Genomic DNA, 24,685 nt, shown 5'->3' on the forward strand with positions numbered 1-24,685 from the left:
GAGACACTCACTCATGCTACTCAGAGAACCGGGGTTATATACATAACCCTAAGTTCTCTCTCTTTTGCTTGTTTTTATATTTATTATCTAGCATTTGAATTAAAGCTCAGTGACTCCCCCGTTACAGTGTAATTACCTGAAATGTTTAAAATGATAATCCAGATGTTTATTATCTTATTAACCAAAATAACTTATTCTTGCTCCAATTAATCAGTGTGAACTCTGACCTCAGAGGCCACCTCCCAGTCTGGCCGACCATCGCTGTCCTTCAGCTCCACGTACGGCTTCTCGTGGACTCTGTTCAGGTCTTCGTGGAGGCCGTCCAGGAGGAAGGCCAGCAGCTCCTGAGAGTCCTGCTGCTGGAAGCCATTGAAACGGGGGGCGTACTTTGCTATCGTCCACTAAAGCAATGAATCATAAACTCTGATTAGAACATAAGCACGACAAAACATAGCTGAGCCAAAAATATCATACTAGCTAAGACAGTCCCACACTATCACTTTAATATTCTGTGGCCTCCTGTGGATGTGCACCCGCCTGCACATGAAACTCTTTTTGTGACTAATATATTGGAAATGCTGCAACTTCTCACCCTGAGTTTGAGTGGAGCTACATTCTTCTGTGTCCCACTCCACAGCTCCATCACCAGGTCGCCATAACACTTGGCCATGTGACCTCGCATCCCAATAGGATTGGTTCTATTGATACACCAAAAAAAAAGTTAGTTAAAATGAAAATGTTTGTTTTTCCCCTCATTGTTGTTTTGTATTCATTATAAACAGTTGGTTTTCTGTTTTTCTTTAAACTATATCCACAAATACTCAATAAAATATTTTGAATAAAAGGCACCTGTTGAGCTCGTAGAGGTGTCTCCCTGAGAGGAAGTAGTCTGTGAGAGGCTTGGTGTTGCTCACACACTGGATGCTCGAGTTCATGAAGCAGGTGTTGCCAAGGTTACTGAGGCCAGTCGCCCCTTTCTCTGTGGGAACTGTGTTGGGATACAAAGACGTGCTGTTCAGATGCTAAAATGCTTAACTGAAGAAAAATGAGTCATACATACATTCAATATGTTTTTTACATATGAGAATTTATGCTGGAGAATAAAGGACATGAGGCCAAACTGTCTTTGAACGCTTAGGAGTCCTCAAAAAACAAACACCTAAACAAAGAAACAAAAAACCTTTGAACTCCAAGTACTTTTACTTTACTTCAAAACAAACTTTATACAAATTTTAAAAATGGATCAAAGGGTTAAAAACATCCTTTTTTCCTCTTTAGACATAATTCTGTATAATTATTATTATTATTATTATAATGTATTTAGTGATATAATCTGCACTGGTCATAGTTACTTCTTGGATTTTGGAGTTCAACATTTTCCAGAGCTCGGGCGCCGCTTTAGCTCACTAGACCAAGCAACCATATTGTGGTGGATTTTTGTGTGATATGTATAACTATGTAACTATATACACTATATATCTATGTGCTCTGAACATATATATTTTAACTTTAATGTAGAGTCTTAAGCACAAGACATTTTGCTTCACCGAGGTTATTAAGGTTTTACAGTAACAGGGCAGTTAATGCTGTTGGGAGTTCGCCTGAATAACTCACTCTCCAGCTCCGGTAACTGACCTTCACTAATACACACTCAACATCTTTCATGCAGCACAACCAAAGCAGTAACATTGTAACAGAGATCCTGAACACATCACGATAAAATACCCTATGATATAATCACACACACACACACACACACACACTGAAGTGTTTTTATATATGAGAAAGCATGTATGTTATACGATTGTGCCACTTGCTGTATAAGATTTAATAATTAGGATTAATGTGTGATCTTTGACTGTGTCATGACCTATTGTGATAAGCCAGAGCAGGGGGTAGCCGGAGTCCTGACTGGCCTTTGGCCAAGACCTTGGCCGCTACCTGACCCCTGCAGCTGTGTTTGGATGGGTGGGAAAGTTACCCAGCAGCAGGGGGCGGGGATACTGGTCCCTGTATTAGGGGACCAGAGGACACCCCCAGAGCTCTTTTTCCTCCTGCTGCTGCCTCCTGTCTGTCTCGGTGTTGCTCTGCTGTCTGTGCTTAAGGCTGTACACCCCGGGGTTTTGCTTTGCTTGCTTTCTGCTTTGCAATTTTCTTGCTAAATGTCTGTATGTATTTTTCCTGCTGTTCATATGATTCAGTGTATTAAACTCTGTTCCAAGAATTCTACTCTTTTCCAGAGCATCTTTTTGAGTGTCTTGATTTTAATTGGATCTAAAGAGGTTGGATCTCCACATCGTTGGTGGGAAAAGGTTATCAGGGTGGCTTCAAAATATGCGACCACAATATGAGGCCGCGTGGCTGAGAGCGGCCGGCCCGGGTTCGAATCCGACCCGTGGCCGTTTGCCGCACGTCTCCCCCCCGCTCTCTCGTCACTCTACCCTTTCAAATAAAGCTGTACAAATGCCAAAAAATGATCTCCAGAGCCTTTTCTTTAGAGGCAAAAGCAGAAGAAACATTACAGCATCCTATCAGAGCATGCCAGCGGTTGCACAGTGCGCTCTTTAAACTTACCTTTGTGTCTGTCCATCTTACTACTGTTGGCAATGAAAGACATTTCCTCAGGCCAGCTCATGTCTTTGTTCCTGACTGTGGAGAAACAAAAGACATGTTTGTTCCACTCTGCTGTGCCGTGATACAGAACGATCAGCAACTCTGGGGAGAAACAACACCTTCAATAACCAGCTGCTGCTCATCCTGGATCTTCAGGCTTTCCAGTGTGTGATCTTCATCATCCAGAAGTGTGAGGTAGTTCTGGTGGACAACAGGTAAAGGAAACAGGAGAAGATTGGTTGCAGTTCATATGCTGTTTAATAACTTTTGACTTCTTTCAGCACTGGGCTAACAGCTCTGCTCAGCTTTCTTCTGTGTCAGCTTATTTTAAAAGCAGCTGTAGTCTGGGCCGGGTTAATCTGCAAGAAGGTCCTGGGGGGCAAAACGATCTGCTGGGCCACAGACTGCTCCACACTGAACGAATGCACATATAAGTTCAGACTTACCACCACCCCCAACTTTCAGCTACATAATAATGTCTACAGGAAGCATCTAGCACTCTGCTTTGTAGCAGCAGTGCTTCCTGCAGGAGATTCAAGCTTTCTTCAATAGAAATGGGATTTAGGGAACAACAAGGCTTTTAAAAGCAGTGGATTTCTCCCTGTTAAACATACTTTCATGCAGTTGGATGTGCGCTTTGGGATTCTGAAAGTGTTCTGACACTGGGAATACATTTTCCTTTAAAATGCATTCAGTGTGCTGCAGTAAACTCTAATAAAGGCTCGTATGGCCTCCATAAACAATAATCTCTCCAGGTCTGTCCAGCACTCTCATCTGAAGCTCTGTCCTACGAAACGCTTTCTTGTCTGTTTTCCTTTTAAGCATCTCATCAGCTTCATGACAGTAAAGCTCCTTAATAACGCTGCAAACATCTGGGCCTGTTGCGTTTCTGGTTGTTCTCTACTTTCTCTGGAAACTTGAACCAAAGCAGACATTGGCTAACATATATCTGATATCTCATCAGAGCCCAAAAATATAACAACAGTGTGTGTGTGTCTCAAAGTCCAGGGTTAAATAGCGGGGATCGCTGTGAGAGATTTGATCCTCACCTCACTGTTGTAGAGCCAGAGCCTCATGTCCTCCTCCTTGATGCGGAGCCTTTGCGACAGGTACAGGTGGATGTCCTTAATGGTGCCCATGCGGCTGAAGCAGCCCGTGTAGGCCAGCATCCTCTTCAGAGGAGCGTTGGGGGATGGCACGTTACCTGCTCGAAGAAAGCAACAGTGACATACCCCAGCCACGCTCGGATGCAATTATTCATTCACACTTATGTCTGTTCCCATTGGCTCTCACATAATCACTGTTCATCTGTTCACAGGTTGGCAGACCCAAACAGCTGATCGGTACCAACAGCAGCATGTTGCTGACTGAGGATTAGTTGTAAGAAAGCAGCAAGAAAAGGGCAATCAGTGCAGGTTTGATTGGTCAATCAACTTAGTGAATTTAGAGGACTGTGTGTGGATTAAATCAAACACAAACCAGGCAACATTAGTCCTGTTACAATCGAGATTGATTGGAGGGTTTTTCATGTGCACAGCTTTGTAATTAAGCATCCTATAAACTTGGTGTGATGCTTCACCGCCGCCTACAGCTGTCAGGATGACATTCTGTGGAATATGAGGTATAAATTAGATCTACAGTATATCAGATACTCGACTCCATGCCTAACAAAGGTCTGAATGCCCAGCAATGACAGCGGCTGCTCAGATAGCGTGAGTCACGATGGAAGCTAAAACTCAGCGGGCTCTGTGAAACCTGTAACCAGAAACTCGATCTGTTGACTTGATTAGTGCCGGCAAGCTCGGGGTGAGCGCCGAGCATCTCCAATCTGATTACAGCTCGAGTGACTACGCACGCCTACGCATTTCGCCTCGTCATCTCGCCGCAGTGGGACATCTTTTGTTTACAGGTGTCCGTTTATACACTATGCAAGAGAGAATGAACCGCTGAGCTGAAAATCAGGCATCACTTACTGTGTGAGTGGGTGGGTCTATAAATAGAGTCAACTGGGAGCGTTTTACCTCATATGGCTGAGCAGCCATCTACCTACAGCTCACTCACACCTGCTGGAAAAGATTCCAAGGATCTGGAGAAAGAAACTACTGACAAAGCTAAACGTCAATATTGGGCTGCAAGCTGCCACTGCCATGTGTTCATGTCACCCAGTAATTAGAAATGAAGGTTGAAGTTCTATCAAACAAAGAAGAATCAGGAAATGAACATCCAGGCCCAGTAAGACTGCTGGCTTTATGGTTTTAAAATGGACCGAGGCACAGAAACTGCTTTGTGGACCAATGAAGAGAGGGGCCACTGACGGTCTAGGGTGCATCAGAGCCCTTCCAGCACAGGTTTCACATCTGGAAAGACAGCATCAGTGCAGAAAGTTACAGTGAAGTTAGAACCTGCAAGTGCACTGGAACAATGCACACTGCATGTATTACCACAGCGTGGCTTCATACTAGTCGGGGCCCTAAAACGGCAGTCCAGACCTTTGACCGACTAAAAACACTTCTTAAAATAACTGAACACTGAAGACCCCACAGGAGCAGGCGGAGTCGTCTCGGACAAGAACAAAAGCATCACTGCTGTCCTCAGGTCTGTTTACAGGTGCTGTTGAGACAGGAAGCTGCGTAGCTGTGAACTCGCTGCAGTCTCCGTGTTTTAAACGTGTTCAAAATGAGCTCATAGTTTTCTTAGTTTAAACATCTGACGTTGTCCACAACACGGATCTGTGAGAAAATCATTGTGTTTTTTAGAATTGGGGACGTAACCATAGCAACAGGTTTTCTGCTGACAGGAAGCACATTTCTTTATGTGGTGATGGATAACGTTTAGAAACAGCTGCTGCTCCCTGTTTGGGGTTTTCCTGAAGTTTCCTGATTTTGGAAATTGTTCTGAAAGTCTTGCAGGGAGACTGAGGCGACTGTGATTACGCCGCTCACTGCTCCACCTGCTAAATAACACTACGACGAGCTGTGTAGATGAAAATAAAATGGTTTGATTATTCCAGTGTTAGACTGATCAGCATTTCTCCTTTGTGCGCCGTGGGTTCACTCCAGAGAATCGCCTGGGTTGGATCAGTCAACTTAAAGAAGATTAACGGAGAGGAGGCGGGGGATGCGGGGTTGCTGAATGAAGCACTGTTCGACGGCTTGCTCTGGTCTTGCTGCAGGCTTACATTACCTCTTGTGGGGGGTAAATTCGGTGGGAACATTCGCAGGCTGGTCATACCCATATTGACCCAGATGTTGGACTGGGGGGAGCGCGTGGCCGGCTGCTGGCGAAGGAAGAGGAGGTAGCGGGGGAAGAGTTCCAGCTCCGGCTGGCCTGTCTTACTTTCCAAGATTACCTGCAGGGGAAGGAATTTCAAAGGCCCATGAAACATTCTTGTACTAATAATCAACATAAAACACAAGAGACATGCAGCACATCTGAATATAAACCTTTTTTCTGCACTCTTAACTTTAATCTGCACTTAAATCTGAAACCATGTGACTTCTACGCAGCTAAAGTGGAGTACAATAAATGCACGTAATACTAGTAAAGTAGGATATTTACTGAGAGAACATGTGCTTACTATCTGCATGTTACTGAAGTTCAACAGATGACCTTATGTACAATATAAAGCCCCTGAGGAAACTGTTGTTGTGATTTGGAGCTTTATAAATAAAGCTGAATTTGACGGCAGTGTGGTAACCCGTGGAAACGTCATCAGTGCTAATGACTGTCACAGTCGTGGTTCTCTGTGCATGCTTGGATAAAAGCGAGGGAGTACAAAAACACACATGTGCTGTATTTATTTTTATTGAATTTGTATAGAAAGCAGCTACTTTTTAACTTCCAGTGCACTTTTCAGTTTTGCCTACACACTCATTTGTTTGCTCATGGATGACCTGCTCCAGCCCAGCAGCTGATTGATTATTCCCAGGTACTGCATCACAGTGAAAGTGAAGTTCATTAGCTTGTGAGTGGTTTGCTGTGTTCACTCACCGGTCGCGGCAGGCTGAGGTTGGCACCGTACCAGTGGTAGAGCGCCCGCCACACAGGCTCTGGCACCGTCTCAAAGTCTCTACGAGGCAGCAGCTGCAGGGAGCGTTTTAGCCTGCCGCCCTCCATAGTTAACGTGGGCGCCTGCACAGGACACGGGACACACATCAGCATTCGAATAAGGGCACAAAGACGCTGGTCTGTCTCTCTGAATTACGCATAATAAAAAGAGACAGCACCCTGATGCTACACACGAGCAGAAATGCTGCGATGATTACAGAAAGATAAGACAAAAGGAAAGAGAGGTGCCATCTGGCCCCGCGGAGCCTTTGCCAGCAGATGAGGAGCGACTCCAAAACAAACCGAGAAAGAATCTGTTTTTACACGTGCTAAAGATTGCAGACGCCCTCATTGTCAAGAGCCAGGACCACATCTGTCTCTTAGACGCACAGCTTTGTAAAACATGATGCACGAGCACCACCCAGAATGCAAATCAGGAGGGAGTGCAACGCTGCTGGAATGAGCGGCTTCTCTGAGCTCGTGTGTCAAACATACGCTCCAGCTGAGCTGTGAACGTGATACGGGACGCACGCTATGCCTGAAAAGCTGCGACCTTATTACAGCCATACTGAGTTAGTCCTTGCCTTCATGGGGTCAGTGGTGACCAGAGGCTGGTTGTCGATGGCTCCGGGTCTTTGTGCTGCCAGCTGGGAGGGGAGGTGGCCGTTGGCTCCAGAAAAACACTGATTGTTGTTGTCTGAGACGTTGTGCTGACGTGCGAAACAGCTCTCTGTGGCTGAGGCTACCTGTGGGCTCAGTGCTGCTGAGACAGAGAGGGAGCAGAGCAAATACATAGTACAAAAATAACACCCACGATTTTCATTTTGATCTACAATCCGTTTCTATAAAGAGATGTGCGGACTGACCAGTTTCTGTAGCCTCTGAGGCACTGGACACGGCATCGGGTGACCTCTCCTCGGTGGGGCTGACGTGGCCGGACGTGGCCGGTCCTCCCAGGCTTTCAGGGAGGGCAGGCTCGACGGTGGCCGTGGCCATTGGAGTTCTGAGTGAGCTCAGGATGGACGGCTGTTCCACCACGATGCCCTTATGCTCCTGAGGGGAAGACGACCCAATTGGCAAGATTGTTTACCGTGAGAGCTGCTATCACGTTTTATCTTACTGGCTGATGGTCACTGCTTCTGTCCCAGTGAAGTTACAGCACAAGATGCAACGATGAGTCTGACACACTGACTGGAAGTGCATGAATGGAAACAGAAACTGTCGCAGATGTTTTTAAGTGGGGGGAAATATAAATACATATACCACTGCTAAATCGTACACACCCGAGACATATATAAATAATAACAGGACAGCTGTCACGCATGTAATGGCCTGTAGCTAAGCTTTGTAGTGATGTATGAAAGTGAATGAGAGGTGAAGGTGAAAACAGGGCACTCGACTTTAAAAGGCCCCGGATAAACAAATGCATGGAGTAAAGAGATTGTGACCAGTTCCTGTTTCTGTGCAGAAAAGGCGACTCAAAGAGTGTCCGCTGAATATTCGATCCTGTGCTGTTCACCGTACAGCATCATGGGACACTGCCTAACATATGTTAACCACAGTGCTGTCAGCTATTAGCAGCTATATTTAAAGCTTTCCCCATAATGACAATGTTTGACAACCTCCCCGTACCCTTAATGACAAGTTGTGACATCTTGGGACATATCAGAGGTGGTGTGACGACCATCAGAACAGGTTCCAGGTGTTAGACAGAGATCAGACTCATTTCTAACGCGCGCTCAATCATTTTGCTCCCGACGCCAGAAACCTGCTCAGCTCAGAAAACAGAAACAGACGTCTGAGGGGAAAAGAGCTCAATAAAAAAATCCCGTTAACCCTTTAAGACCTACCATAGAACCAAGTCCGCCAGAGCTTATATTATATTTTTACATGCTGTGGAGCCATTTTCAGGAGCATTTCAAGTTCCTATACATCAATACAACCATTATAGCCCAAATTCTAATAATATGTCTGCATTAAGTGCATAGTAATTACATAAATTGCAAAAAAGTGCAATAAACTACAAAAAAATTTAAAATCGTTTTTGATTTTTTAACATATATTTCTAGTTAGAGAAATTTAAGAGGCTTATCCCTCAAAACTTTAAATACAAAAAAGTTGCACAAACTAGTTTCCCACCACAGGAAATTTATTTTGAGTGTCTTCATAGTTTTTTTTTTTAAATACACCAATTTTTATACACTGCAGGAAAAACTAAAATAAATATTATGATGCAAATTTGCAAAAAAGCAGCACATGCATCAAAATAAACTATTTCCAGCAGTGCAATATGAGTCCTCAGCATCCCAGAAACGACACAGAAAGTCATAAAGTCAAACATAACTTTTAAAAACACCAGTATAGGCTCATGAGGCCCTGATGGTAAAAAAACTACACTTCCGATTTCGGGCAGGTCATGGCGGACATGCAATAGTTCGCGCTGACGTCTATTCCAACGTAGGAAGTGTTACAAACAGCTGATCAGATCGGCAAAGCGTGTTTCTGGAATATTATGTTTTTGTTGCTGCAACCGCTTTTTATGCAGTTTTTGCAAAGCTTTATGTGGAAGGAAACCGTGACCGAGGACAAGCTGATGGTATCAGATGTAAGTACAACTCCTCTGGTTTCATATGCAAAAACAAATTATTGTGCTAGCTTACGCGGTTGCAGTGCTACCGGGATTTAAAAATAGTTACGCAAAACAGAGCGTGCCCGCTCCGACCGGCTTTAAAGGGTTAATGCACTACTTACATATTTAACGTAGTCTTTCCACTGCTGCCACCACAGCATCGAGATGAGGAACCAGTTCTGGCCTTGCTGCAGCCCATGTCTGCTCTCCCTCTCTAACCAACCCCTACACACACACACACAAAGGAGAAAATCACAAATCAAATGAGAAACATCGAACAGACCTTTCAACCAAACAATGACTGGACAGGTGGCGAGGACAGGTACGTACCTGATGATTTGCCCCTCCTCCTCTGGAGTAGCAGGCCTGAGCCCCAGGACTATGTGGCACACCTGAACCGAGATAAAGATGAAAATACACGAGGATAACAAATAAATACTCAACTTCAATGTGAACACGGTGTGAGTTTTAAGACCGTAGCATCTGGGTGCTGACCTGAAAAAGCAGGTTCAGGAACTCGTTGGCCAAAGCGCTCTTTACACTCCAGATCTGGTAGTCCTCGAGGGTCAGGTGACCCAGCTGGTGGAGAGTGAAATAGAACCAAGGCGAACATAATCAGGCACGCAACTCTGAAAATAAACACTGCTGTGACACCTTCGAATAGCTGTGGGTACGATAAGGTGGCTGAGGACTGCGAGGTTATTGTCAGTGAGCAGCCAACACTCACATGGCTGCGTGAAAAGTGTTTGCTTTTTCTGAACGAGAGCAATGATTTCTTTAAAGCTGCGGACGCTTTAAAAGCCTTAAAAATTAATCATGAATACTAATGAGCATTTATGTATTTAGAGGTTTTGCACAGGACTGTGTTCCAACGACGATAACATGGAGCTGTCTTACCTTAGTTGTGTCGTGCATCTTTAGGATGTCTTCTACTATGTCTGACACACTACTCTGCAGCTCCTGCAACAGCAACACAATAGATCAGCATGCAGCAAAACACAGTAAGCGCCTCGTCTTAACCTCCTCCAGATCTGCAGCAGGCCATCACTGAGCTCCCGGACAGTCTGACGCGCAACCTGCTGACACTCGATGCTCTGATGTCTCAGACTCGGATTTAGGTTGGGTGAGCATGGGAGCAGTGGACGGCACCACTTCGTTCATCCTTTGGTACCTGACTGCGCGTTTGCACCACGTGAGGCCGGGCATTGTCGTGCACCAGTAAGAACCCACTACACCAGAGGAGGGTCTGACAGTGGGTCAGTGGAGTTCATGCTGGTACCTGATGGCAGCCAGGGTGCCGTTAACTAGCCCGTAGAGGTCTGTATGTCCCTCTGTGGATATGCCCCCCTACTGAACAAGGTTACATGCAACAATGTTCTCCATGACTCATTCAGACCTTTTTACATCTGTCACATGTGCTCAGGGTGAACCTGCTCTCATCTGTGAAAAACAGAAGGTGCCAGTGATGCCAGGGCTCTCAGGCCACCGTCATGAAGGTTGTTTGGTCAGAGACATTCACACCAGTGCTGGAGGTCATTTTGTAGCTCTGGCAGTGCTTATCCTGTTCCTCCGTGCACAAAGGAGCAGATACCGGTCCTGCTGACGGTTAAGGACCTTCTGGAGTCGTGTCCAGCTCTCCTAGAGTAACTGTCTGTCTCCTGGAATCTCCTTCATGTTCTTCAGACTGTGCTGAAGCAAACAGCAATCCTTCTGGCAATGGCAAAATATTGATGTGCTATCCTGGAGGAGTTGAACTACCTGTGCAACCTCTGCAGGGTCCAGGTATCGCCTAATGCTACCAGTAACGCCCCTAGCCAAATGCAAAACTAGTGAAAAAAAAGACACGAGGAGGGAGAAATATCAGCTGTTAAACCAATGCTGATAGTGGAAAAGTTCACAAAGAGAACAAATTTACAGATTTACATTCTATTTATGCTGAATGTGCATATTTGCATACGTCTCTTAAACAGATCAGAAAATATTTTGTTATCAGAAAAAGAAAAACCTCTCTCAGTCACAAAACCCTGACTGCTATAATTACCTTCCACAGTTAAAAGAACAGAGCACAGTTCTGTGCATGAGTCAGGTTCCAGTAGGCATAAATATGAAAATTCACCTTTGATCGCTCTGGAGGGTTGTGTGCGTGTGTGTGACAGTGTGAGTTTACTTACAGGGAGTAAGTCTGTCCGATTGTCCTTCCACACCTCCAGCAAGGCCACCACCATTTCATGAAGCTCATCTCGAGACAGAACCCCATCACGGTCCACATCAAACACTTTAAAGCAAACTGGAAGTGAAAGAGACCAAAAAGACGTTTATGATGTTGATGAAGCACCACGCCGATGCATCGTGCCGTTCAGTGTACGAGCAGGAAATCCAACACGCTGCCACTGCTGCCAGTGCAAATGTAATTTCAAGCACCAGTGGAAGTCCTGATGAGAGCGGTCCATGACTGTACCGACCGATCGGGACTTTCTTTAAGGAAAAAAAAAGACTTTTAAACCCTGGATATCAGCTTCAACTGAGAAACGGGCTTGTTATGGGCAGCGGTGGGACTTGTGTGGGGTGTGTGTGTGGATCTGAATCCACAGCGAGCCTTACATTTCTGTCTCTCAGCAACAGGCCCCCTGCAGCATGCGGAGAGCCCACAAGAGATCTCTTTAAAGTCGATGTGATTGTCCCGATTTTCATCAAAGGCGTGAAACAAGCCTAAAAAACAAGATCAACAACACATAACATTAGGCACGCTTAAAGCAGGTCGTGTTCTCTGCTGAGGTCGCGTATTCAAAGTGAGAACGCCACTTTGGTCTCGTTTCTTCATCATTATTGCAAAGCTATGCAGATATGAAACTGAGTAAGTATCGTCTTACCTTCACTCAGTGACGCATGAATAGGAGGAGAGACGAGAGGAACGAAGGTTTCCAAGTCAAAGCGGCCGGTCCTGGACTGAGCTTTCAGCAACCAGTAGCGCTTCTCCAAGTCTATAATGTCAGACTCCTCCACTGCAGGAGACGCACAGAGACGGGCAGTCAGATATTTGTCACTGAAGGATCGTACTGCAGGCGAATGTTGCACAGTGACATTTGATTGAGCAGTTTCTCCACACTTTCCAAGAATTAGGAACAGCAAATCAGAAAGTTTTTATGAGACAGGTTTAAAGCCTGTTTGGACTTTCTAAAGTCAACGCATTCATCCAGAGACTGCCAACATATACATAAAGTGAAAACAAGACAAATGCAGAAGAACAAAATAAACCAAAAAACAAAAACTATATTTCTTCCTGAGACTGGCTCCAGGACGTCCGGTGTGCTAACACAACCGGCTGGGGTCCATCCACCGTTTCTGGGGTGTTGGTGTTTCTGCATCACTAAATGGAAGCACGGGACAGATGAGGTGCTGTGGTACAGAACAGCCAAGAACACGAGAGCCAAACGTCGTGTTCTGTTAGTCTGTTGCTGGGAACTCACAAACAGGTGTTTTAGTCTGTACACTGCTGCTCACAGTTGATTAAATCAGCATGCCAAACAAGCTAGCTAGTATCAGCTGATAACTTCACTCCACCCCCTTTTGCTCAAGGTCACTTCAAAATGTCACGTTGGAAGCTGACGGCGCCGTCTGTGTTTTTATTTCAAACAATATTATCCTGGTTACAGTAACAAAACTATGGAACATCTGCCACGCGGCTACACGGTTACTGTCTGCGGCACTGAGCCACAGAGCCAAAACGAATATGTGTAATTTAAAATGGAACAACACAAAGAAACAGTTGAAACACCGCAGATCTGAATTTCACCTGATTTCTGTAAATGACCAATCCAGCACCGTTGATGTGAGAATAGAAAGATAAAAGCAAACTGTATTTTAGATCGTCCAGGTGAAAGCCGTTTGCAAACATGCACTGCAGACCTGAACGTCTTTACACGTGAGGCGCATCAGCATGTCTAATGCAGGCAGATCAGCTGTTAATGCAGCCCAGCGTACATGAAGCATCTGCGTTAATCGTTATCTTTTTCTTTACAGGTTACTAAGCTTAATCGGACATTTTTACTTAAGATGTGTCGGCTAAAACTTCTAAACTTCAAACCTTCTTCTTGCATCTTCATTACTGATGCACATTTTTCTCACATCATGCAGCTATAACTGAATTTTATTACTGTACAAACCATGCAAATGGAGAAAAATAACACTGTGTACTGAATCATAAATATGGTGCTTGAGGGCAAAGAGGAAAGAAAACACGGGAGCATGCGATCCATAAGTGATGCTGCTGACAGGTGAGGGAAGAACTTCTGTGGGAGTATGGAGGAGCAACACGACACGAGCGCACTCAGATACTTTATCGTACATCAGCAGAAGAAAGGATCTCCTGGGGAGAACCAGGCTGTCTCCACTGCCTCAGCAGAGCTCGGTCATTATCCTCCACTGAGAAACAGTCGGCCAGCTTCTCCTAGCAGCTCGTTTGGTTATGTTCCCGTCTACGTTCACATCTTCTCCATGAGAACAGTCTAAAAGGATGAAGGTCGTTCTGTTTCCTTTCTGATTTCTTTAAACGGTTTAAATAACTAATACAGAATGAAAGCATTGCAACTGCTGCAAACAAAACAGTGACAAAAAAGTGTGTGAGAAGACACACGCTGAACACTAGTTCAGTATTTAAAGTGCTGTGTGTGTTTATGGCTTTAAGCACGTTGCTCAGTGAGACTGAGAAAGAACCAATAAATTGATAATATTGAGCCTATTTCATGTCAGCAATGAAAGCTGGCTAAACAGACGACTTTGTGGTGTCACAACTCTCACTGATTATAACAGAGCGTTTTGTTAATGTTTAAAGACAGGTCAGGATGTTGTTCTTTCAGGTGTGGCCCAGGTGACGTTTAACCATCCGAACGTAAGAAATATAAAAATTTATTCAAACGTATCATCGGAAATTTAATACAAGTCCACAAGTACAAATTTAGGATCATATAAACTAATTATTGCTAATTAGGCAATTACATTTGGTGACCACACACACACACACACACACACACACACACACACACACACACACATACACACACACACACACACACACACACACACACACACACACACCCCAATCAGTAAACCCAGGGTAGGGTAATGCAATGAGCAATGGGAGAATTTGCCTCTGGTTGTCACAAAGTGATACGGATCAGACCGATATAGCACATGAAGCTCCGCCCGGGGTAACAACCAGCCTCCTCCTTTAACTTTCTAATCTGCAGCTTAAGCTAACTGGATTCAGCAGCTAGTCAGCTAGCCTGTGGCAGGTAGCCAAAACGATAATAGTTGTCAAACGCAGACGTATGAATCAAACGGCCGGCACTTCCTGGTAGAAACTGGACTGTGGATTCTCGGTCAGGTGGGCTGAAAGCTTGTTTTTAGCAGCTACGGGTAACAAACAGGTTGCAGTGATGGGAGGCAGGTGAAGCTGAAGCCCAGACTTCTCTCTGACTGAGAGAAGGTTTTTATAACTCTCTGTAGTAAAGACACGGACGTCGACACAGCTCGACAACCTTTCTCACTTCCTGGTTCAGACATTTAAAGTTAAAGGAAACACTGAATACAAAACGAATGATTTACACCAGGGACTGTACGGAGACGGCATGGAGGAAATGATACAAGCCAGAAATATTACTGAAGGCTCTGATTCAGTCAAATGACGGTCTGACTGCTAATCTATAAAACTCACGAGGCTCACTTTGGATCCACTCCTGCACATCTCCCATCCACCATAGGCTCACTTCTACAAACACTGGCGTAGACTCGAAGACACACAAGAGCCATTCTTTGCTGGATTTAACGTCTTTATAATGATGATGAGCTTCAGTTTAGCAGTCTTCTCTTCTGAGTACGTGCATTAACTTTTACAGAGCCCAAGGACCTGCACTGCTACTATGCTAGATGTGCTACTCAGATGCTGGTACGCATAAATCTACCAACGAAAAACAAATCCAGGTACTTTTCATTTGAATGACAAAACCGATCTGATGACGGGCCGTTACACGTCATGGCGCCCTGTAGGTCTGATACCCACCCAGAGGTGCTACTCTGTCCGAGTGGCAGCAGAGATACCATACCATTATCCAGGGAACATCCTTACACAGGTGTTGCCACCGCCAGTACGTAGCACAGCAAAACTCTTCGCATCAGCTGCCTGGAAGGTTATTTCCAAGGATTTCTACTCAAATAACTCCAAGATAGCATCCAAGCTAGCACGTTAGCAGCAGATTCACTGTGCTAAGCTCCGCCGCGAGTCACGCTTTATGTTCTCGTTCTGGAGAGTCATGAACCAGGGCTGTGTCAGTCACGCTCTCTCTTCATCTCACACTCACAAATACAGATCAAGAGACGCAAAGGTAAGAGGATAAGCTGGAAGCAGCCAGATTAAAGACAACCTCAGCTTCTCTGGACAACACAGCTTCTTTGCAGCCATCTGAACTTAACAGGCTAAATTTACTTCTTGGTCTTGTGAAAACACTGACCTACAGCAAACAACAGAACGTGCTTTTGTTTGACGTGCCAGCAATCACTGCTGTTCGTACGATCGCTCCATCGTTACTCTCACTGTAACTGTGAGACGCAAATGTGGAAAACTGAGCTGAAAGCCACAAACCAATGTGACACACCCACATGCATCTCTCTGTGTTTGTGGAACAATGTGGATCTAAGGTATAATGAGGTCAGGGAATCATGTGGCATGAAGTTGGCTAAGAAATCGTTTTAGAATAAAGTTTTTAAAAAATCAGATTTGTGGAGACGTGTTGACAGAATAAGTGTACTGCTACATCACACACTACTTCTTTTAAAAGGCTTTTTGCAAGAATAGACACACTATCACCTGCTTATGTCGAGCTTAGTATGCGAGGACGTCCTCAACACAATAACAGTAACCAATTTTTTTCTTTTCTTTTTTGTCTTAAACTCTTTGCCGTAGAGTAAAAACTTGCTGTTTCTGAGTGACGTAATCATGTTTTTAGACACACTGTGCTGTAGATCAAACGTCTGGGCTGGTAATAAGGCTTTGTATCTGCAAACCACAGCGTGTTTCTAAAGTGAACTGTAGGGTATGAAAAGGTTTCATTATCAAGCCTTTTTCAGCTCCTTCATTTTACACAAGCAAAGCAAAGTTTCTCTCATCAGGACAATATCTTTAAGGACTCGTGTAACGTCCTGTACTGCACACGCTGCACTATACTACACTTACTGACCCTGAACAGTCTTTCACAAATCAATCAGTAACATCAGGCAGAAATAAAACCACCCATTCAAATACTTTTGTTACATAAGAGCCGGCTGGGACAGAGGTGGCTGTCAGCATGGGAAGACACACTCGACAGCATCAACATTCATGTTCTCTGGTTCAGACTTTGACAAGAACTCACGATTCATATGAAGGAGTGATGGAGTCACGAAGCTGGAAGACGACATGAAATAAGAATCTGGGTCAGTGGGTTTAAAAACAGCAGGTTTTAATTGTAACGCTGTCGGAGCTGGAACGCACGCCGGGAGACGTTTGTGGTGTTTCCTGAGACGTTTGCTCTCCAAGACCGAGGACGGAGGTGCAGGAAGAGGAAGATGGAAATGGGAAAATGTCCGTTTCACTCACTACAATATGGCAGAACATCACACAGTGAATCTATCACATCCCTGAAATATTTCACTTTTAGTCCCTGCTTTTTTATTTAACCTCCCACTGAGATTCAAAACCTCTTTCTTAAGGGAGACCTGGCCGAAACAGGCAGCAGCAAGTATCTCACAGTTACAAATATTACACAATTAAACACAGGCAACAACAACAACACACACAAACAAAATGTAATTAAAATGACATCAGTCTCATTGAAACAGGTGTGGAAGGATTCTGAGTTTTAATTTTTCAGTGGTTCTGCAGCTCGGTCCAAGCCGAGGGTTCAGTTCGTGCAAACAGAACAGAAAGCAACAAGATGAAGAGAATAAGCACCAGCACGTTTCGCTGCTTCGAATTCAGGAACAAATATTTACAAATAATCAAACGTTCTGCGCGACCTACAATCAGACGGGGCTGCACCTTCACATGCAACAGGCTCCTCCCAGCAGCCTGTGTTTACTGGTATACAGTGTTGGTCAAGTTACTTGAAAAAAGTAATCAGTAACTAATTACTTCCCCAAAAAAGTAATCCCGTTACTTTACTGATTACTTATTTTCAAAAGTAATTAATTACTTAGTTACTTAGTTACTTTTTAAAAACACGATTTACAACCTGAAGAGGTGATAAAGCGATAGATCTTTCAGCCCAATTCTACTTTTTCTGCATAATCCATCATACAAAATGTAATCAAATGGAAAAGTCTCTTTTTAAACTTGTTTTATTAGTTTTAATCTTTTAACTTTATGCATCAAGCAAAAATTTAATTATATGCAACATTCTCTGACTGGAAGAAATTAGTTTAACATTTAAACCTATTTTCTGCACATTCCAGCACATAAAATAAAATATTTTTGTGTTTACACTCAGTCTTTCAAATAGATGCAAGTAAAACACAGCAGAAAAATAAATAAAGTCAAAGACTCAGCGGTCCTGTTGCTCTATTTTCACCTGTAAAGCAGGAGTGGGGTAGGCGGAGGTTACCCTGGTGCAGGTGTGCGCGCGGTCAGTGGAAGAATCCGCGAGTTTCTCTGTGAGTTTCCCATTACGTCTAGGCTACTCGGTGCTTGCTTGGAAGTTTAGGGGTTTTTTCGCTGTAAAAAGAAGTTTTCTTCCCACGCACATGGACGCTAATGTTTTTGTCACTTTTTATGGAATCAAACTCAAAGTAAGGTCAGTACTTCCACGCTTTAAACGCTGCACGCTCAACTCTCTCCCACAATCGATATATGATCCATTGTTGATCTGCACACAGCTGTCATGAGACATTCTCGCAAAAAATCACGGTTTTAGTAAGCAGTAACGCAGCGTTCCTACAGGAAAGTAACGGTAATCTAATTACCGTTTTTGCAATAGTAATCCCTTACTTTACTCGTTACTTGAAAAAAGTAATCAGATTACAGTAACGCGTTACTTGTAACGCGTTACTGCCCATCTCTGCTGGTATATGTCATCACCTTCTAGCAAGAAACCTCCACATCTTGGTAGCAGCTGCTGCTCGTATTAATGCAAACTTTATACCAACTTGTGGTTCCTGGTAGCGTCAGGAACACCATCAGCACAAACTGCATTCCCACCACTCAGAAGAGTCTGATGCTCTCCTTTTCCCCTTACAAACACTACTCTTCAAACCAGCTCTAACCTGCTGAAGTTTTATTTTTTTAAATTGTTTTATTTATTAATCCTCCCCTCCGCTTTAACAAGCTACAAGCCATCAATTTTCTTGGAGCAGTTTCACATTAAAAGCTTTCCAAGTTATTCTCTGTGGAGCAACATTGGTTAGTAAGGCCTTGTGCATTGCAGAGTTTGGCCAGGCAGGTCAAAATTTCGAGGCAGGTTCTTGTAGTGACTAAAAATGCTGAATAATCATCCAGAAACAATTCAAAGTCCATCTAAAACAAACCAGGTATCAAATGAACACCTGAGCGTCTCAAGTGTGAAGTAAACACATAACATTCAGGCGCACTGCTGCAGGACGCTGTTTTAGGGGTGGCCTTACGGTGTGTGACGCCCGCTAGGGTCTGGTAGAAAGTGGGCGTGTCGCTGTCATCCGTCAGGGTGACACACACTCCTCCCGACAGCAGCCATCTGGACAAAGTGAAGGCTTCCTTGTCCTGCAGGAGCCAGTTCCTGAAGCGATCGTAGTTGACCTTGTCTCCCTGCACAAACACAAAGGCAAAATGAATCTGCTGTCGCCAAAACACCCGATCGCCAGCCGTGTGCCGAGTCCATCCCCGTTTGGCTATTTAATGAGGAAAGGCTTTGGCCCGTCGCTACGGACTCATTAGCTATTGTTATTCATCAGTCAAAGTGTTTTGGGGTTTAGGGCTTTTAAATTTAAACTAACAAATTACACAAAGTCTGACAAATCGAATCATTCAGTCGTGACGAGAAGCACCGACTTCTGCTTCTTGAACGTCTTTTTCCCCCAACAGAAGTTTACTGACATTTTAAAGAAGTCAGCTCATCAAAATGAGTGACAAGTGCCGGGGCAGGACTGCAGAAAGTAGCCAAGGACGAGGGCGCAAACATAGATAAGGGAAATGCACTTTGCTTCACATCAAGGTGGAAGCTCTATTCAGTTGACAGATGTCAGTTTCACGCTGCAAACATCAAACAGAGAACGACAGACGAGGCTCTAATATAAGAAACCTGATGAATCGTAACGATCCCCGATGAATGCAAATGTTCCCTCGTGCACAAACTTAGAGCTACTGTAGGAACGGCCTCGTGCACACCTGGACTACCAGTGGCCGAGGCAGCAGGTAATGCAGCCACCCCTTTAAAACAAAAGTGACGCTTAAACATGTTATATGTCACAATGGCTTTGCTAAGGCCTGAACTCTGTATGTGTGCTTCAGTCAGCGAGATGATTGGCACCACAAACACAAGCTGGTCAAAATAGAGCGAGCCGAGCTGCAACACCTCCCTCTAGAAGGACTTGACTTAAATTATTTTGATACGTCAGCGATAAATAATGTTAACAGCTGCACATAAACTGTGCAACCACATTACGTACATGTGTGTGGACGTTAGCCTACATGCTGGTGCTAGCACTGCTAATGATAGCTCCAATAAACTCATTGTGAAATCATTGAGTGATATTTATTGTGCTCCAAGAAGGCTCTTAAATACACGTGCACTATTTTCAGTTGAACCTTAGGTTTGGCTTCTTTTGATGTTTTAAAACTCTTTACGGCAGCGGTCCCCAAGCGGTCGCCACTTTTATGTCCGACAATATTTTCACAGACCGGCCTTAAAGGTGTGGCGGATAAATACAACAAAATAAAACCAGTGCCGGTGTCGTGCCAAAGTAGGTATCCCCGACAATGTTTCCCCTGTGCTGGGAGCACGCAGGAAGTACTGATGTTTTCATTTTGTGAAAAAGTGAAAAATTAGTATCGTTACATTACCATTCAGTTTGAGGGTTACTACAGAAAATTATATATTTATTGCTCAGATGGGATTATTTTAACAAACCATTAACATTTTGGCTGATAACTATTTTTATTCTCCTGTAACTTTACTATATAAAGAGCTAAATCCTCTAAAGTTTCAGGAGTAATGCGTCATAATAAGAAGTGTTGTGAACTAAAAATCAGCAATGTGGGATGCCGTTTGTCCGTGATTTGGACAGTCCAGCTTGTGCTCCTGACGCAGGGGAACCTAGTTTGGCACGACACCGGCACCAAACAAAAAGGAAGATTTATTCATAACACACAGGAAAAGACGCAGGGAAACCAAGTTAATGATAAAAACGATAAAAGAATAACGCTAAAAGCCGATAAAAACCCTGAAAACCATGAATTCCCCCCCGGAGCCTCAACTCTTGTGGCCCAGTACCAAACGACTTTTTTGTTTCTCCTGCACACAAACAATATCCCGACTCTGTTTAACCCACAAATAAGCATCTAAACAAATGAAACAATCAGTCTTGGACATGGATTTGGTTAGTGGTGATTTCAGAAGTGAACATGTAATTGCAGAAGGATAATAATGGACATAAACATCATCGGGGGAAAATGCAACACCTGAGTATTAGACTTTCTTGTGTTGTGTCTCTAGAGATGTTTGCATGCTTTAAAGGAGGTGGGAGTGGGGAGGTTTGCATGCTTTCAGGTGGTATTTTAATAACCAGCACAATGACTCGCTGATAAGCCAAACTTTGTATTATCACAGCGAGGAGGCTCCCTGTGCGCTCCTAGTAACAATGGCTCTTTTATAAGCATGTGACTGAAACCTCTGCAACGATCAAGCGCTCTGCGATAGAAGCTGAGGAGTCATTAGTCTGCAGCTCACTTGCATGAGTGCATGAGTTAACAGATTAATGCTGTGCAGTCTTTTGCAGCGTTTGCTCACCTCGCCGAAGGACTCCTTCAGGGATGCCGGGACTTCTCCATCCAGGACCTGCAGAACTGCTTCTATATCTTCCCTGGCAGCATATCCCCCCAGATCACTGGCAAACAGGCTGAAGAGGTCTGTGCACACAAACACACAAAGAAGAAAGCTCAGCTTTATCACAGGAACGCAGGCGTCCAGCACACAGCAGCAATGAGCTGATAAAAGTCGCAATGTCAATAATGTCCTGATGGATTTGAATGCCTGCGACATGTGAGATACGACTGCCAGAATGAGCCTGAGGAAGAAGAGACGAACCAAAAGCATGAAAAACAAAAAGAAACGAAACGTTTCAATCACTGTGGTCTCAAAACAGTCGCTCCTTCAGCTTGTAGCCTATCCTACAAAGAAATCAACCAGATGTCTCACACAGTTCTGAGAGTTTCCGGCCCATGTGTGCTTGGACAGTTAAGGTGAGCGAGCTTTTCTGAAGCTGTACATGTAGAAATACCTTCTAAAAATGATGTTTTGCAGTAAAACAGAACCACTGTCATCAGTCCACTGACAAGTTCAACATTTCAATGTTTTGTTCCCAGATTAAATTCAAGTGTTTCGCTGCAGTTCCGACTTCGCTGACTCGCTTTTTCATAGTTTTCAGTCACGTGAGCGACTCGCCACCCTGTCGGGCAAAACATCGCTCCATCATGACTGTCAGCAGTGGACGGTCAGTAGTACTGCAAGACGAAAGTTTTGTTTTTATCTCGAGCCAAGACTACGTTCATCTCTTCATGGAGGGGAGACAAAGATATGAAGAGAAACCGTGATTTTTGGGGACTTGTGACCTGCTGGATGGGTAAATAACACCACCGTGTGGGAGGCGAAGAACAAGAAACTTCAGCGTTAAAGCAAAGATAACTGCTACAGCTAGCTTCAAGTACCACGTGTAAATCTAACATTTGGTTGACTTGGACATTTACAGTGTCGGGCCAGGAAGTATGAGGAGCATTCATTTGTCACGTGTCAGAATATTTGTCCAGTGTCGGCTAAACCATTCCTACAGTTTCAATGAGCCGCCACTGACAGCCTGGTTGCCGTGGAGAATGATTTGGCCTGTAAGGCGGGGTAGGCGTAGGTGTGTTCACAGGTTGGTGCCATATGCCACGCCCTCCTGGAAGCTGGTGCTGTGCCAAGTTAAATCTGAAGACGTTTAGAGGACAGCTGGAGGACCGCAGTACTGTTTTGTCTTCCAGGTGGACGTGTCCCAGTAGTGATGTGACAACTATGAATACTGCATCTTTTCTCTTTGATCACAGTGTATGTATATATGCATGTACCCCATCTCCTCCTTAACGAGTGCGTCGACGAATGTCATCACACATACAATAAATATTAACATTTAAAAGATTTTTAAGAAAAACTTTTATTGTAAAGCCCCAAATCTGTTTCGTTTATGTTAATTTCATCATTTGTTTGTTTTGTCACGTTCAACATATGTTGCCTATACATAACTCGACGGATGCCAACATCCGTATCCGGGATGGATTTTGTTCCAAGTAACACTTAACATGGAACAAAGAATGGAGACAGATATTATAAAGGACTAAACCGCAGGTTAAAATGAGTGATTGCAGAATTATTGACCCAGGAGACTAGTTTCTTAAAGTTTACAGATATAAAATTAATAGTGGGGAAAAAATAGCTGTGGAACGAGTCGTCTCATTATTTGTTTTATTAGCTTCTAAAATACAACAAAGAACAGTTTGATGACCTCAACAGAAATCTACATAATTGTTCATCTTTCAGTATGAAAGCAAACATCCAAGACAGCACTGGACGAGGCTTAGGATAAATGTCCGAGTCAAAGCCCAGAGGGAAATTTCACCAAGTAATCGTGGAACAAATCCAGGAGTCTGTCGGGCCTTTACACGGCTGAGATACTGAGAAGTGTTCACAAGGGTCAGCTGCTAATTAGTTCTTCACATTTTTAAACAGTACCTTCAAAACACGAGGCCTGTTAATACCTGTGCCAGAGCTCAGCCTCAGAAACAGCATTTAGTTCAGCTAAAGCTAGCTCGAACCAGCCTGATGCTGATTATTTGGTGGTGGAGATATTACCGAGTGCAACTCGCTATGAAAAGAGGTAGAGTGAAAGCACTTAAAGGTAAATATATATGACAGGAAATACAGCCTCCGGATGTTTAACCATGACACCCCGTCTACATGCAAAGGGGGTTCGTTTTAGCAATTTAGAAATACTTTAACAAATTACTTTTCGTAGTAGGTAATGATGTAATAAATTACTTTAATGACAGTAAGTATGTTTATCCAACTGTGGCAGTAGCCATGGCAACCCCTGATCACTCCTTGACTATAATTAAACTGCATTAGCTTAAAGCTAACATTATATCTCATAAAAAACAAATTTTAAAACTACTTTTATTCTGTTTTTTGTTTTTTGTTTTTTAAAGCGAGACAAGAGAGAGGGAAATGAAATCAACATCTCCTGGCCTAAACAGATACTTACACTTTGCCTTCTCCTCATCACGTCCTCTGGTCAGAAGCACCAAACCCACGATCAGATTGTTAAAGTGCAGCCCTTTGGCAGAGCCTCCAAACGAGGTGTAGATCACCTAAAACACACACATAATCGTGACGTTAAACACGAGCTGCTCCACCGCCTGTAACACGATCGAGACGTCAGCCCATCCAAACACCACAGTGACAAAAGCTGCCAATGTGTGAGCAAAGAAGAGTTTTGACCAACGTCATCAGGTTTCACCGACAACTGAGAAAAAAAACAAAACCATTTGAAGTTTGTCGTTCAAAAATATAACAAATGTAACATTTAACATAACAGCTTGGATGCAGTAATGTTGGTGACATGATTCTGGAATACTGCAAGACCTACAGTACGATGTCAGTAAAAGGAAAGCTGACAGGAGGAAGGTACTTCCTGTGCTGGACTTACAATTCATTTTCAGTTCAGTTTCTCAGAAGTAGCCCTGGACTAGTTTCTGTGGAACTGTGAGAGAAAATCACCCAAAACAAAAATAGAGAAATGTGCTCCTCATCTTTAAAACTATATCAGCTCATGTTACGGAGGCGCTGCTGTCATTAAGCTAAAGGACACGCTGATGGCTTGCATAACATGACTCTGCAGTCAGGAGCTGATGAAGCATGTCCATGCCAGCAGGTCACACAGAGTACAGAAGCTTTATTTGTGGCTTTTAAAAACACGGAAGTCACACTGTGTCATACGATGCAAATTCCTAAATCCAACACTTTCACCGTCATCTGCCGCCCCTTCGTCACACACTGCTGCTTAGAGTCCCAGAGAGCAGCCATTTGGCTTTCTACCTGGTAGGTGTTTAGCTAGGCTTTATCTTCAGCCAAGTGGAAGCTAAATTGG

At 43.9% G+C, this 24,685-nt stretch overlaps 1 protein-coding gene across 5 annotated transcripts in view; it reads right to left on the reverse strand.

Moving 5' to 3' along the window:
* usp32 (ubiquitin specific peptidase 32) overlaps nucleotides 1–24,685 on the reverse strand; it is a 78,844-nt gene that overhangs the window by 25,893 nt on the left and 28,266 nt on the right. For 2 of the 5 annotated variants that reach the window (XM_014336353.2, XM_014336355.2), the window contains exons 3-22: nucleotides 23,801–23,906; nucleotides 21,298–21,416; nucleotides 18,938–19,097; nucleotides 12,160–12,291; nucleotides 11,891–11,998; nucleotides 11,461–11,576; nucleotides 10,187–10,249; nucleotides 9,785–9,868; nucleotides 9,620–9,681; nucleotides 9,412–9,514; nucleotides 7,527–7,713; nucleotides 7,245–7,423; nucleotides 6,604–6,744; nucleotides 5,797–5,962; nucleotides 3,663–3,817; nucleotides 2,733–2,814; nucleotides 2,575–2,649; nucleotides 850–988; nucleotides 593–698; nucleotides 228–401 (exon numbers count right to left, since the gene is read on the reverse strand). In XM_014336353.2, the coding sequence (XP_014191839.1) occupies nucleotides 228–401; nucleotides 593–698; nucleotides 850–988; nucleotides 2,575–2,649; nucleotides 2,733–2,814; nucleotides 3,663–3,817; nucleotides 5,797–5,962; nucleotides 6,604–6,744; nucleotides 7,245–7,423; nucleotides 7,527–7,713; nucleotides 9,412–9,514; nucleotides 9,620–9,681; nucleotides 9,785–9,868; nucleotides 10,187–10,249; nucleotides 11,461–11,576; nucleotides 11,891–11,998; nucleotides 12,160–12,291; nucleotides 18,938–19,097; nucleotides 21,298–21,416; nucleotides 23,801–23,906 (2,457 nt within the window). The remainder of the gene's footprint in view (nucleotides 1–227; nucleotides 402–592; nucleotides 699–849; nucleotides 989–2,574; nucleotides 2,650–2,732; nucleotides 2,815–3,662; nucleotides 3,818–5,796; nucleotides 5,963–6,603; nucleotides 6,745–7,244; nucleotides 7,424–7,526; nucleotides 7,714–9,411; nucleotides 9,515–9,619; nucleotides 9,682–9,784; nucleotides 9,869–10,186; nucleotides 10,250–11,460; nucleotides 11,577–11,890; nucleotides 11,999–12,159; nucleotides 12,292–18,937; nucleotides 19,098–21,297; nucleotides 21,417–23,800; nucleotides 23,907–24,685) is intronic. The other 3 variants (XM_014336356.2, XM_005930848.3, XM_014336354.2) reach the window with 2 other exon arrangements.

The sequence above is a fragment of the Haplochromis burtoni genome, unplaced genomic scaffold (assembly GCF_018398535.1).
Source record: "Haplochromis burtoni strain Fernald_Lab_line unplaced genomic scaffold, NCSU_Asbu1 Contig_132, whole genome shotgun sequence".
NCBI classification, from domain to species: Eukaryota; Metazoa; Chordata; class Actinopteri; order Cichliformes; family Cichlidae; genus Haplochromis; species Haplochromis burtoni.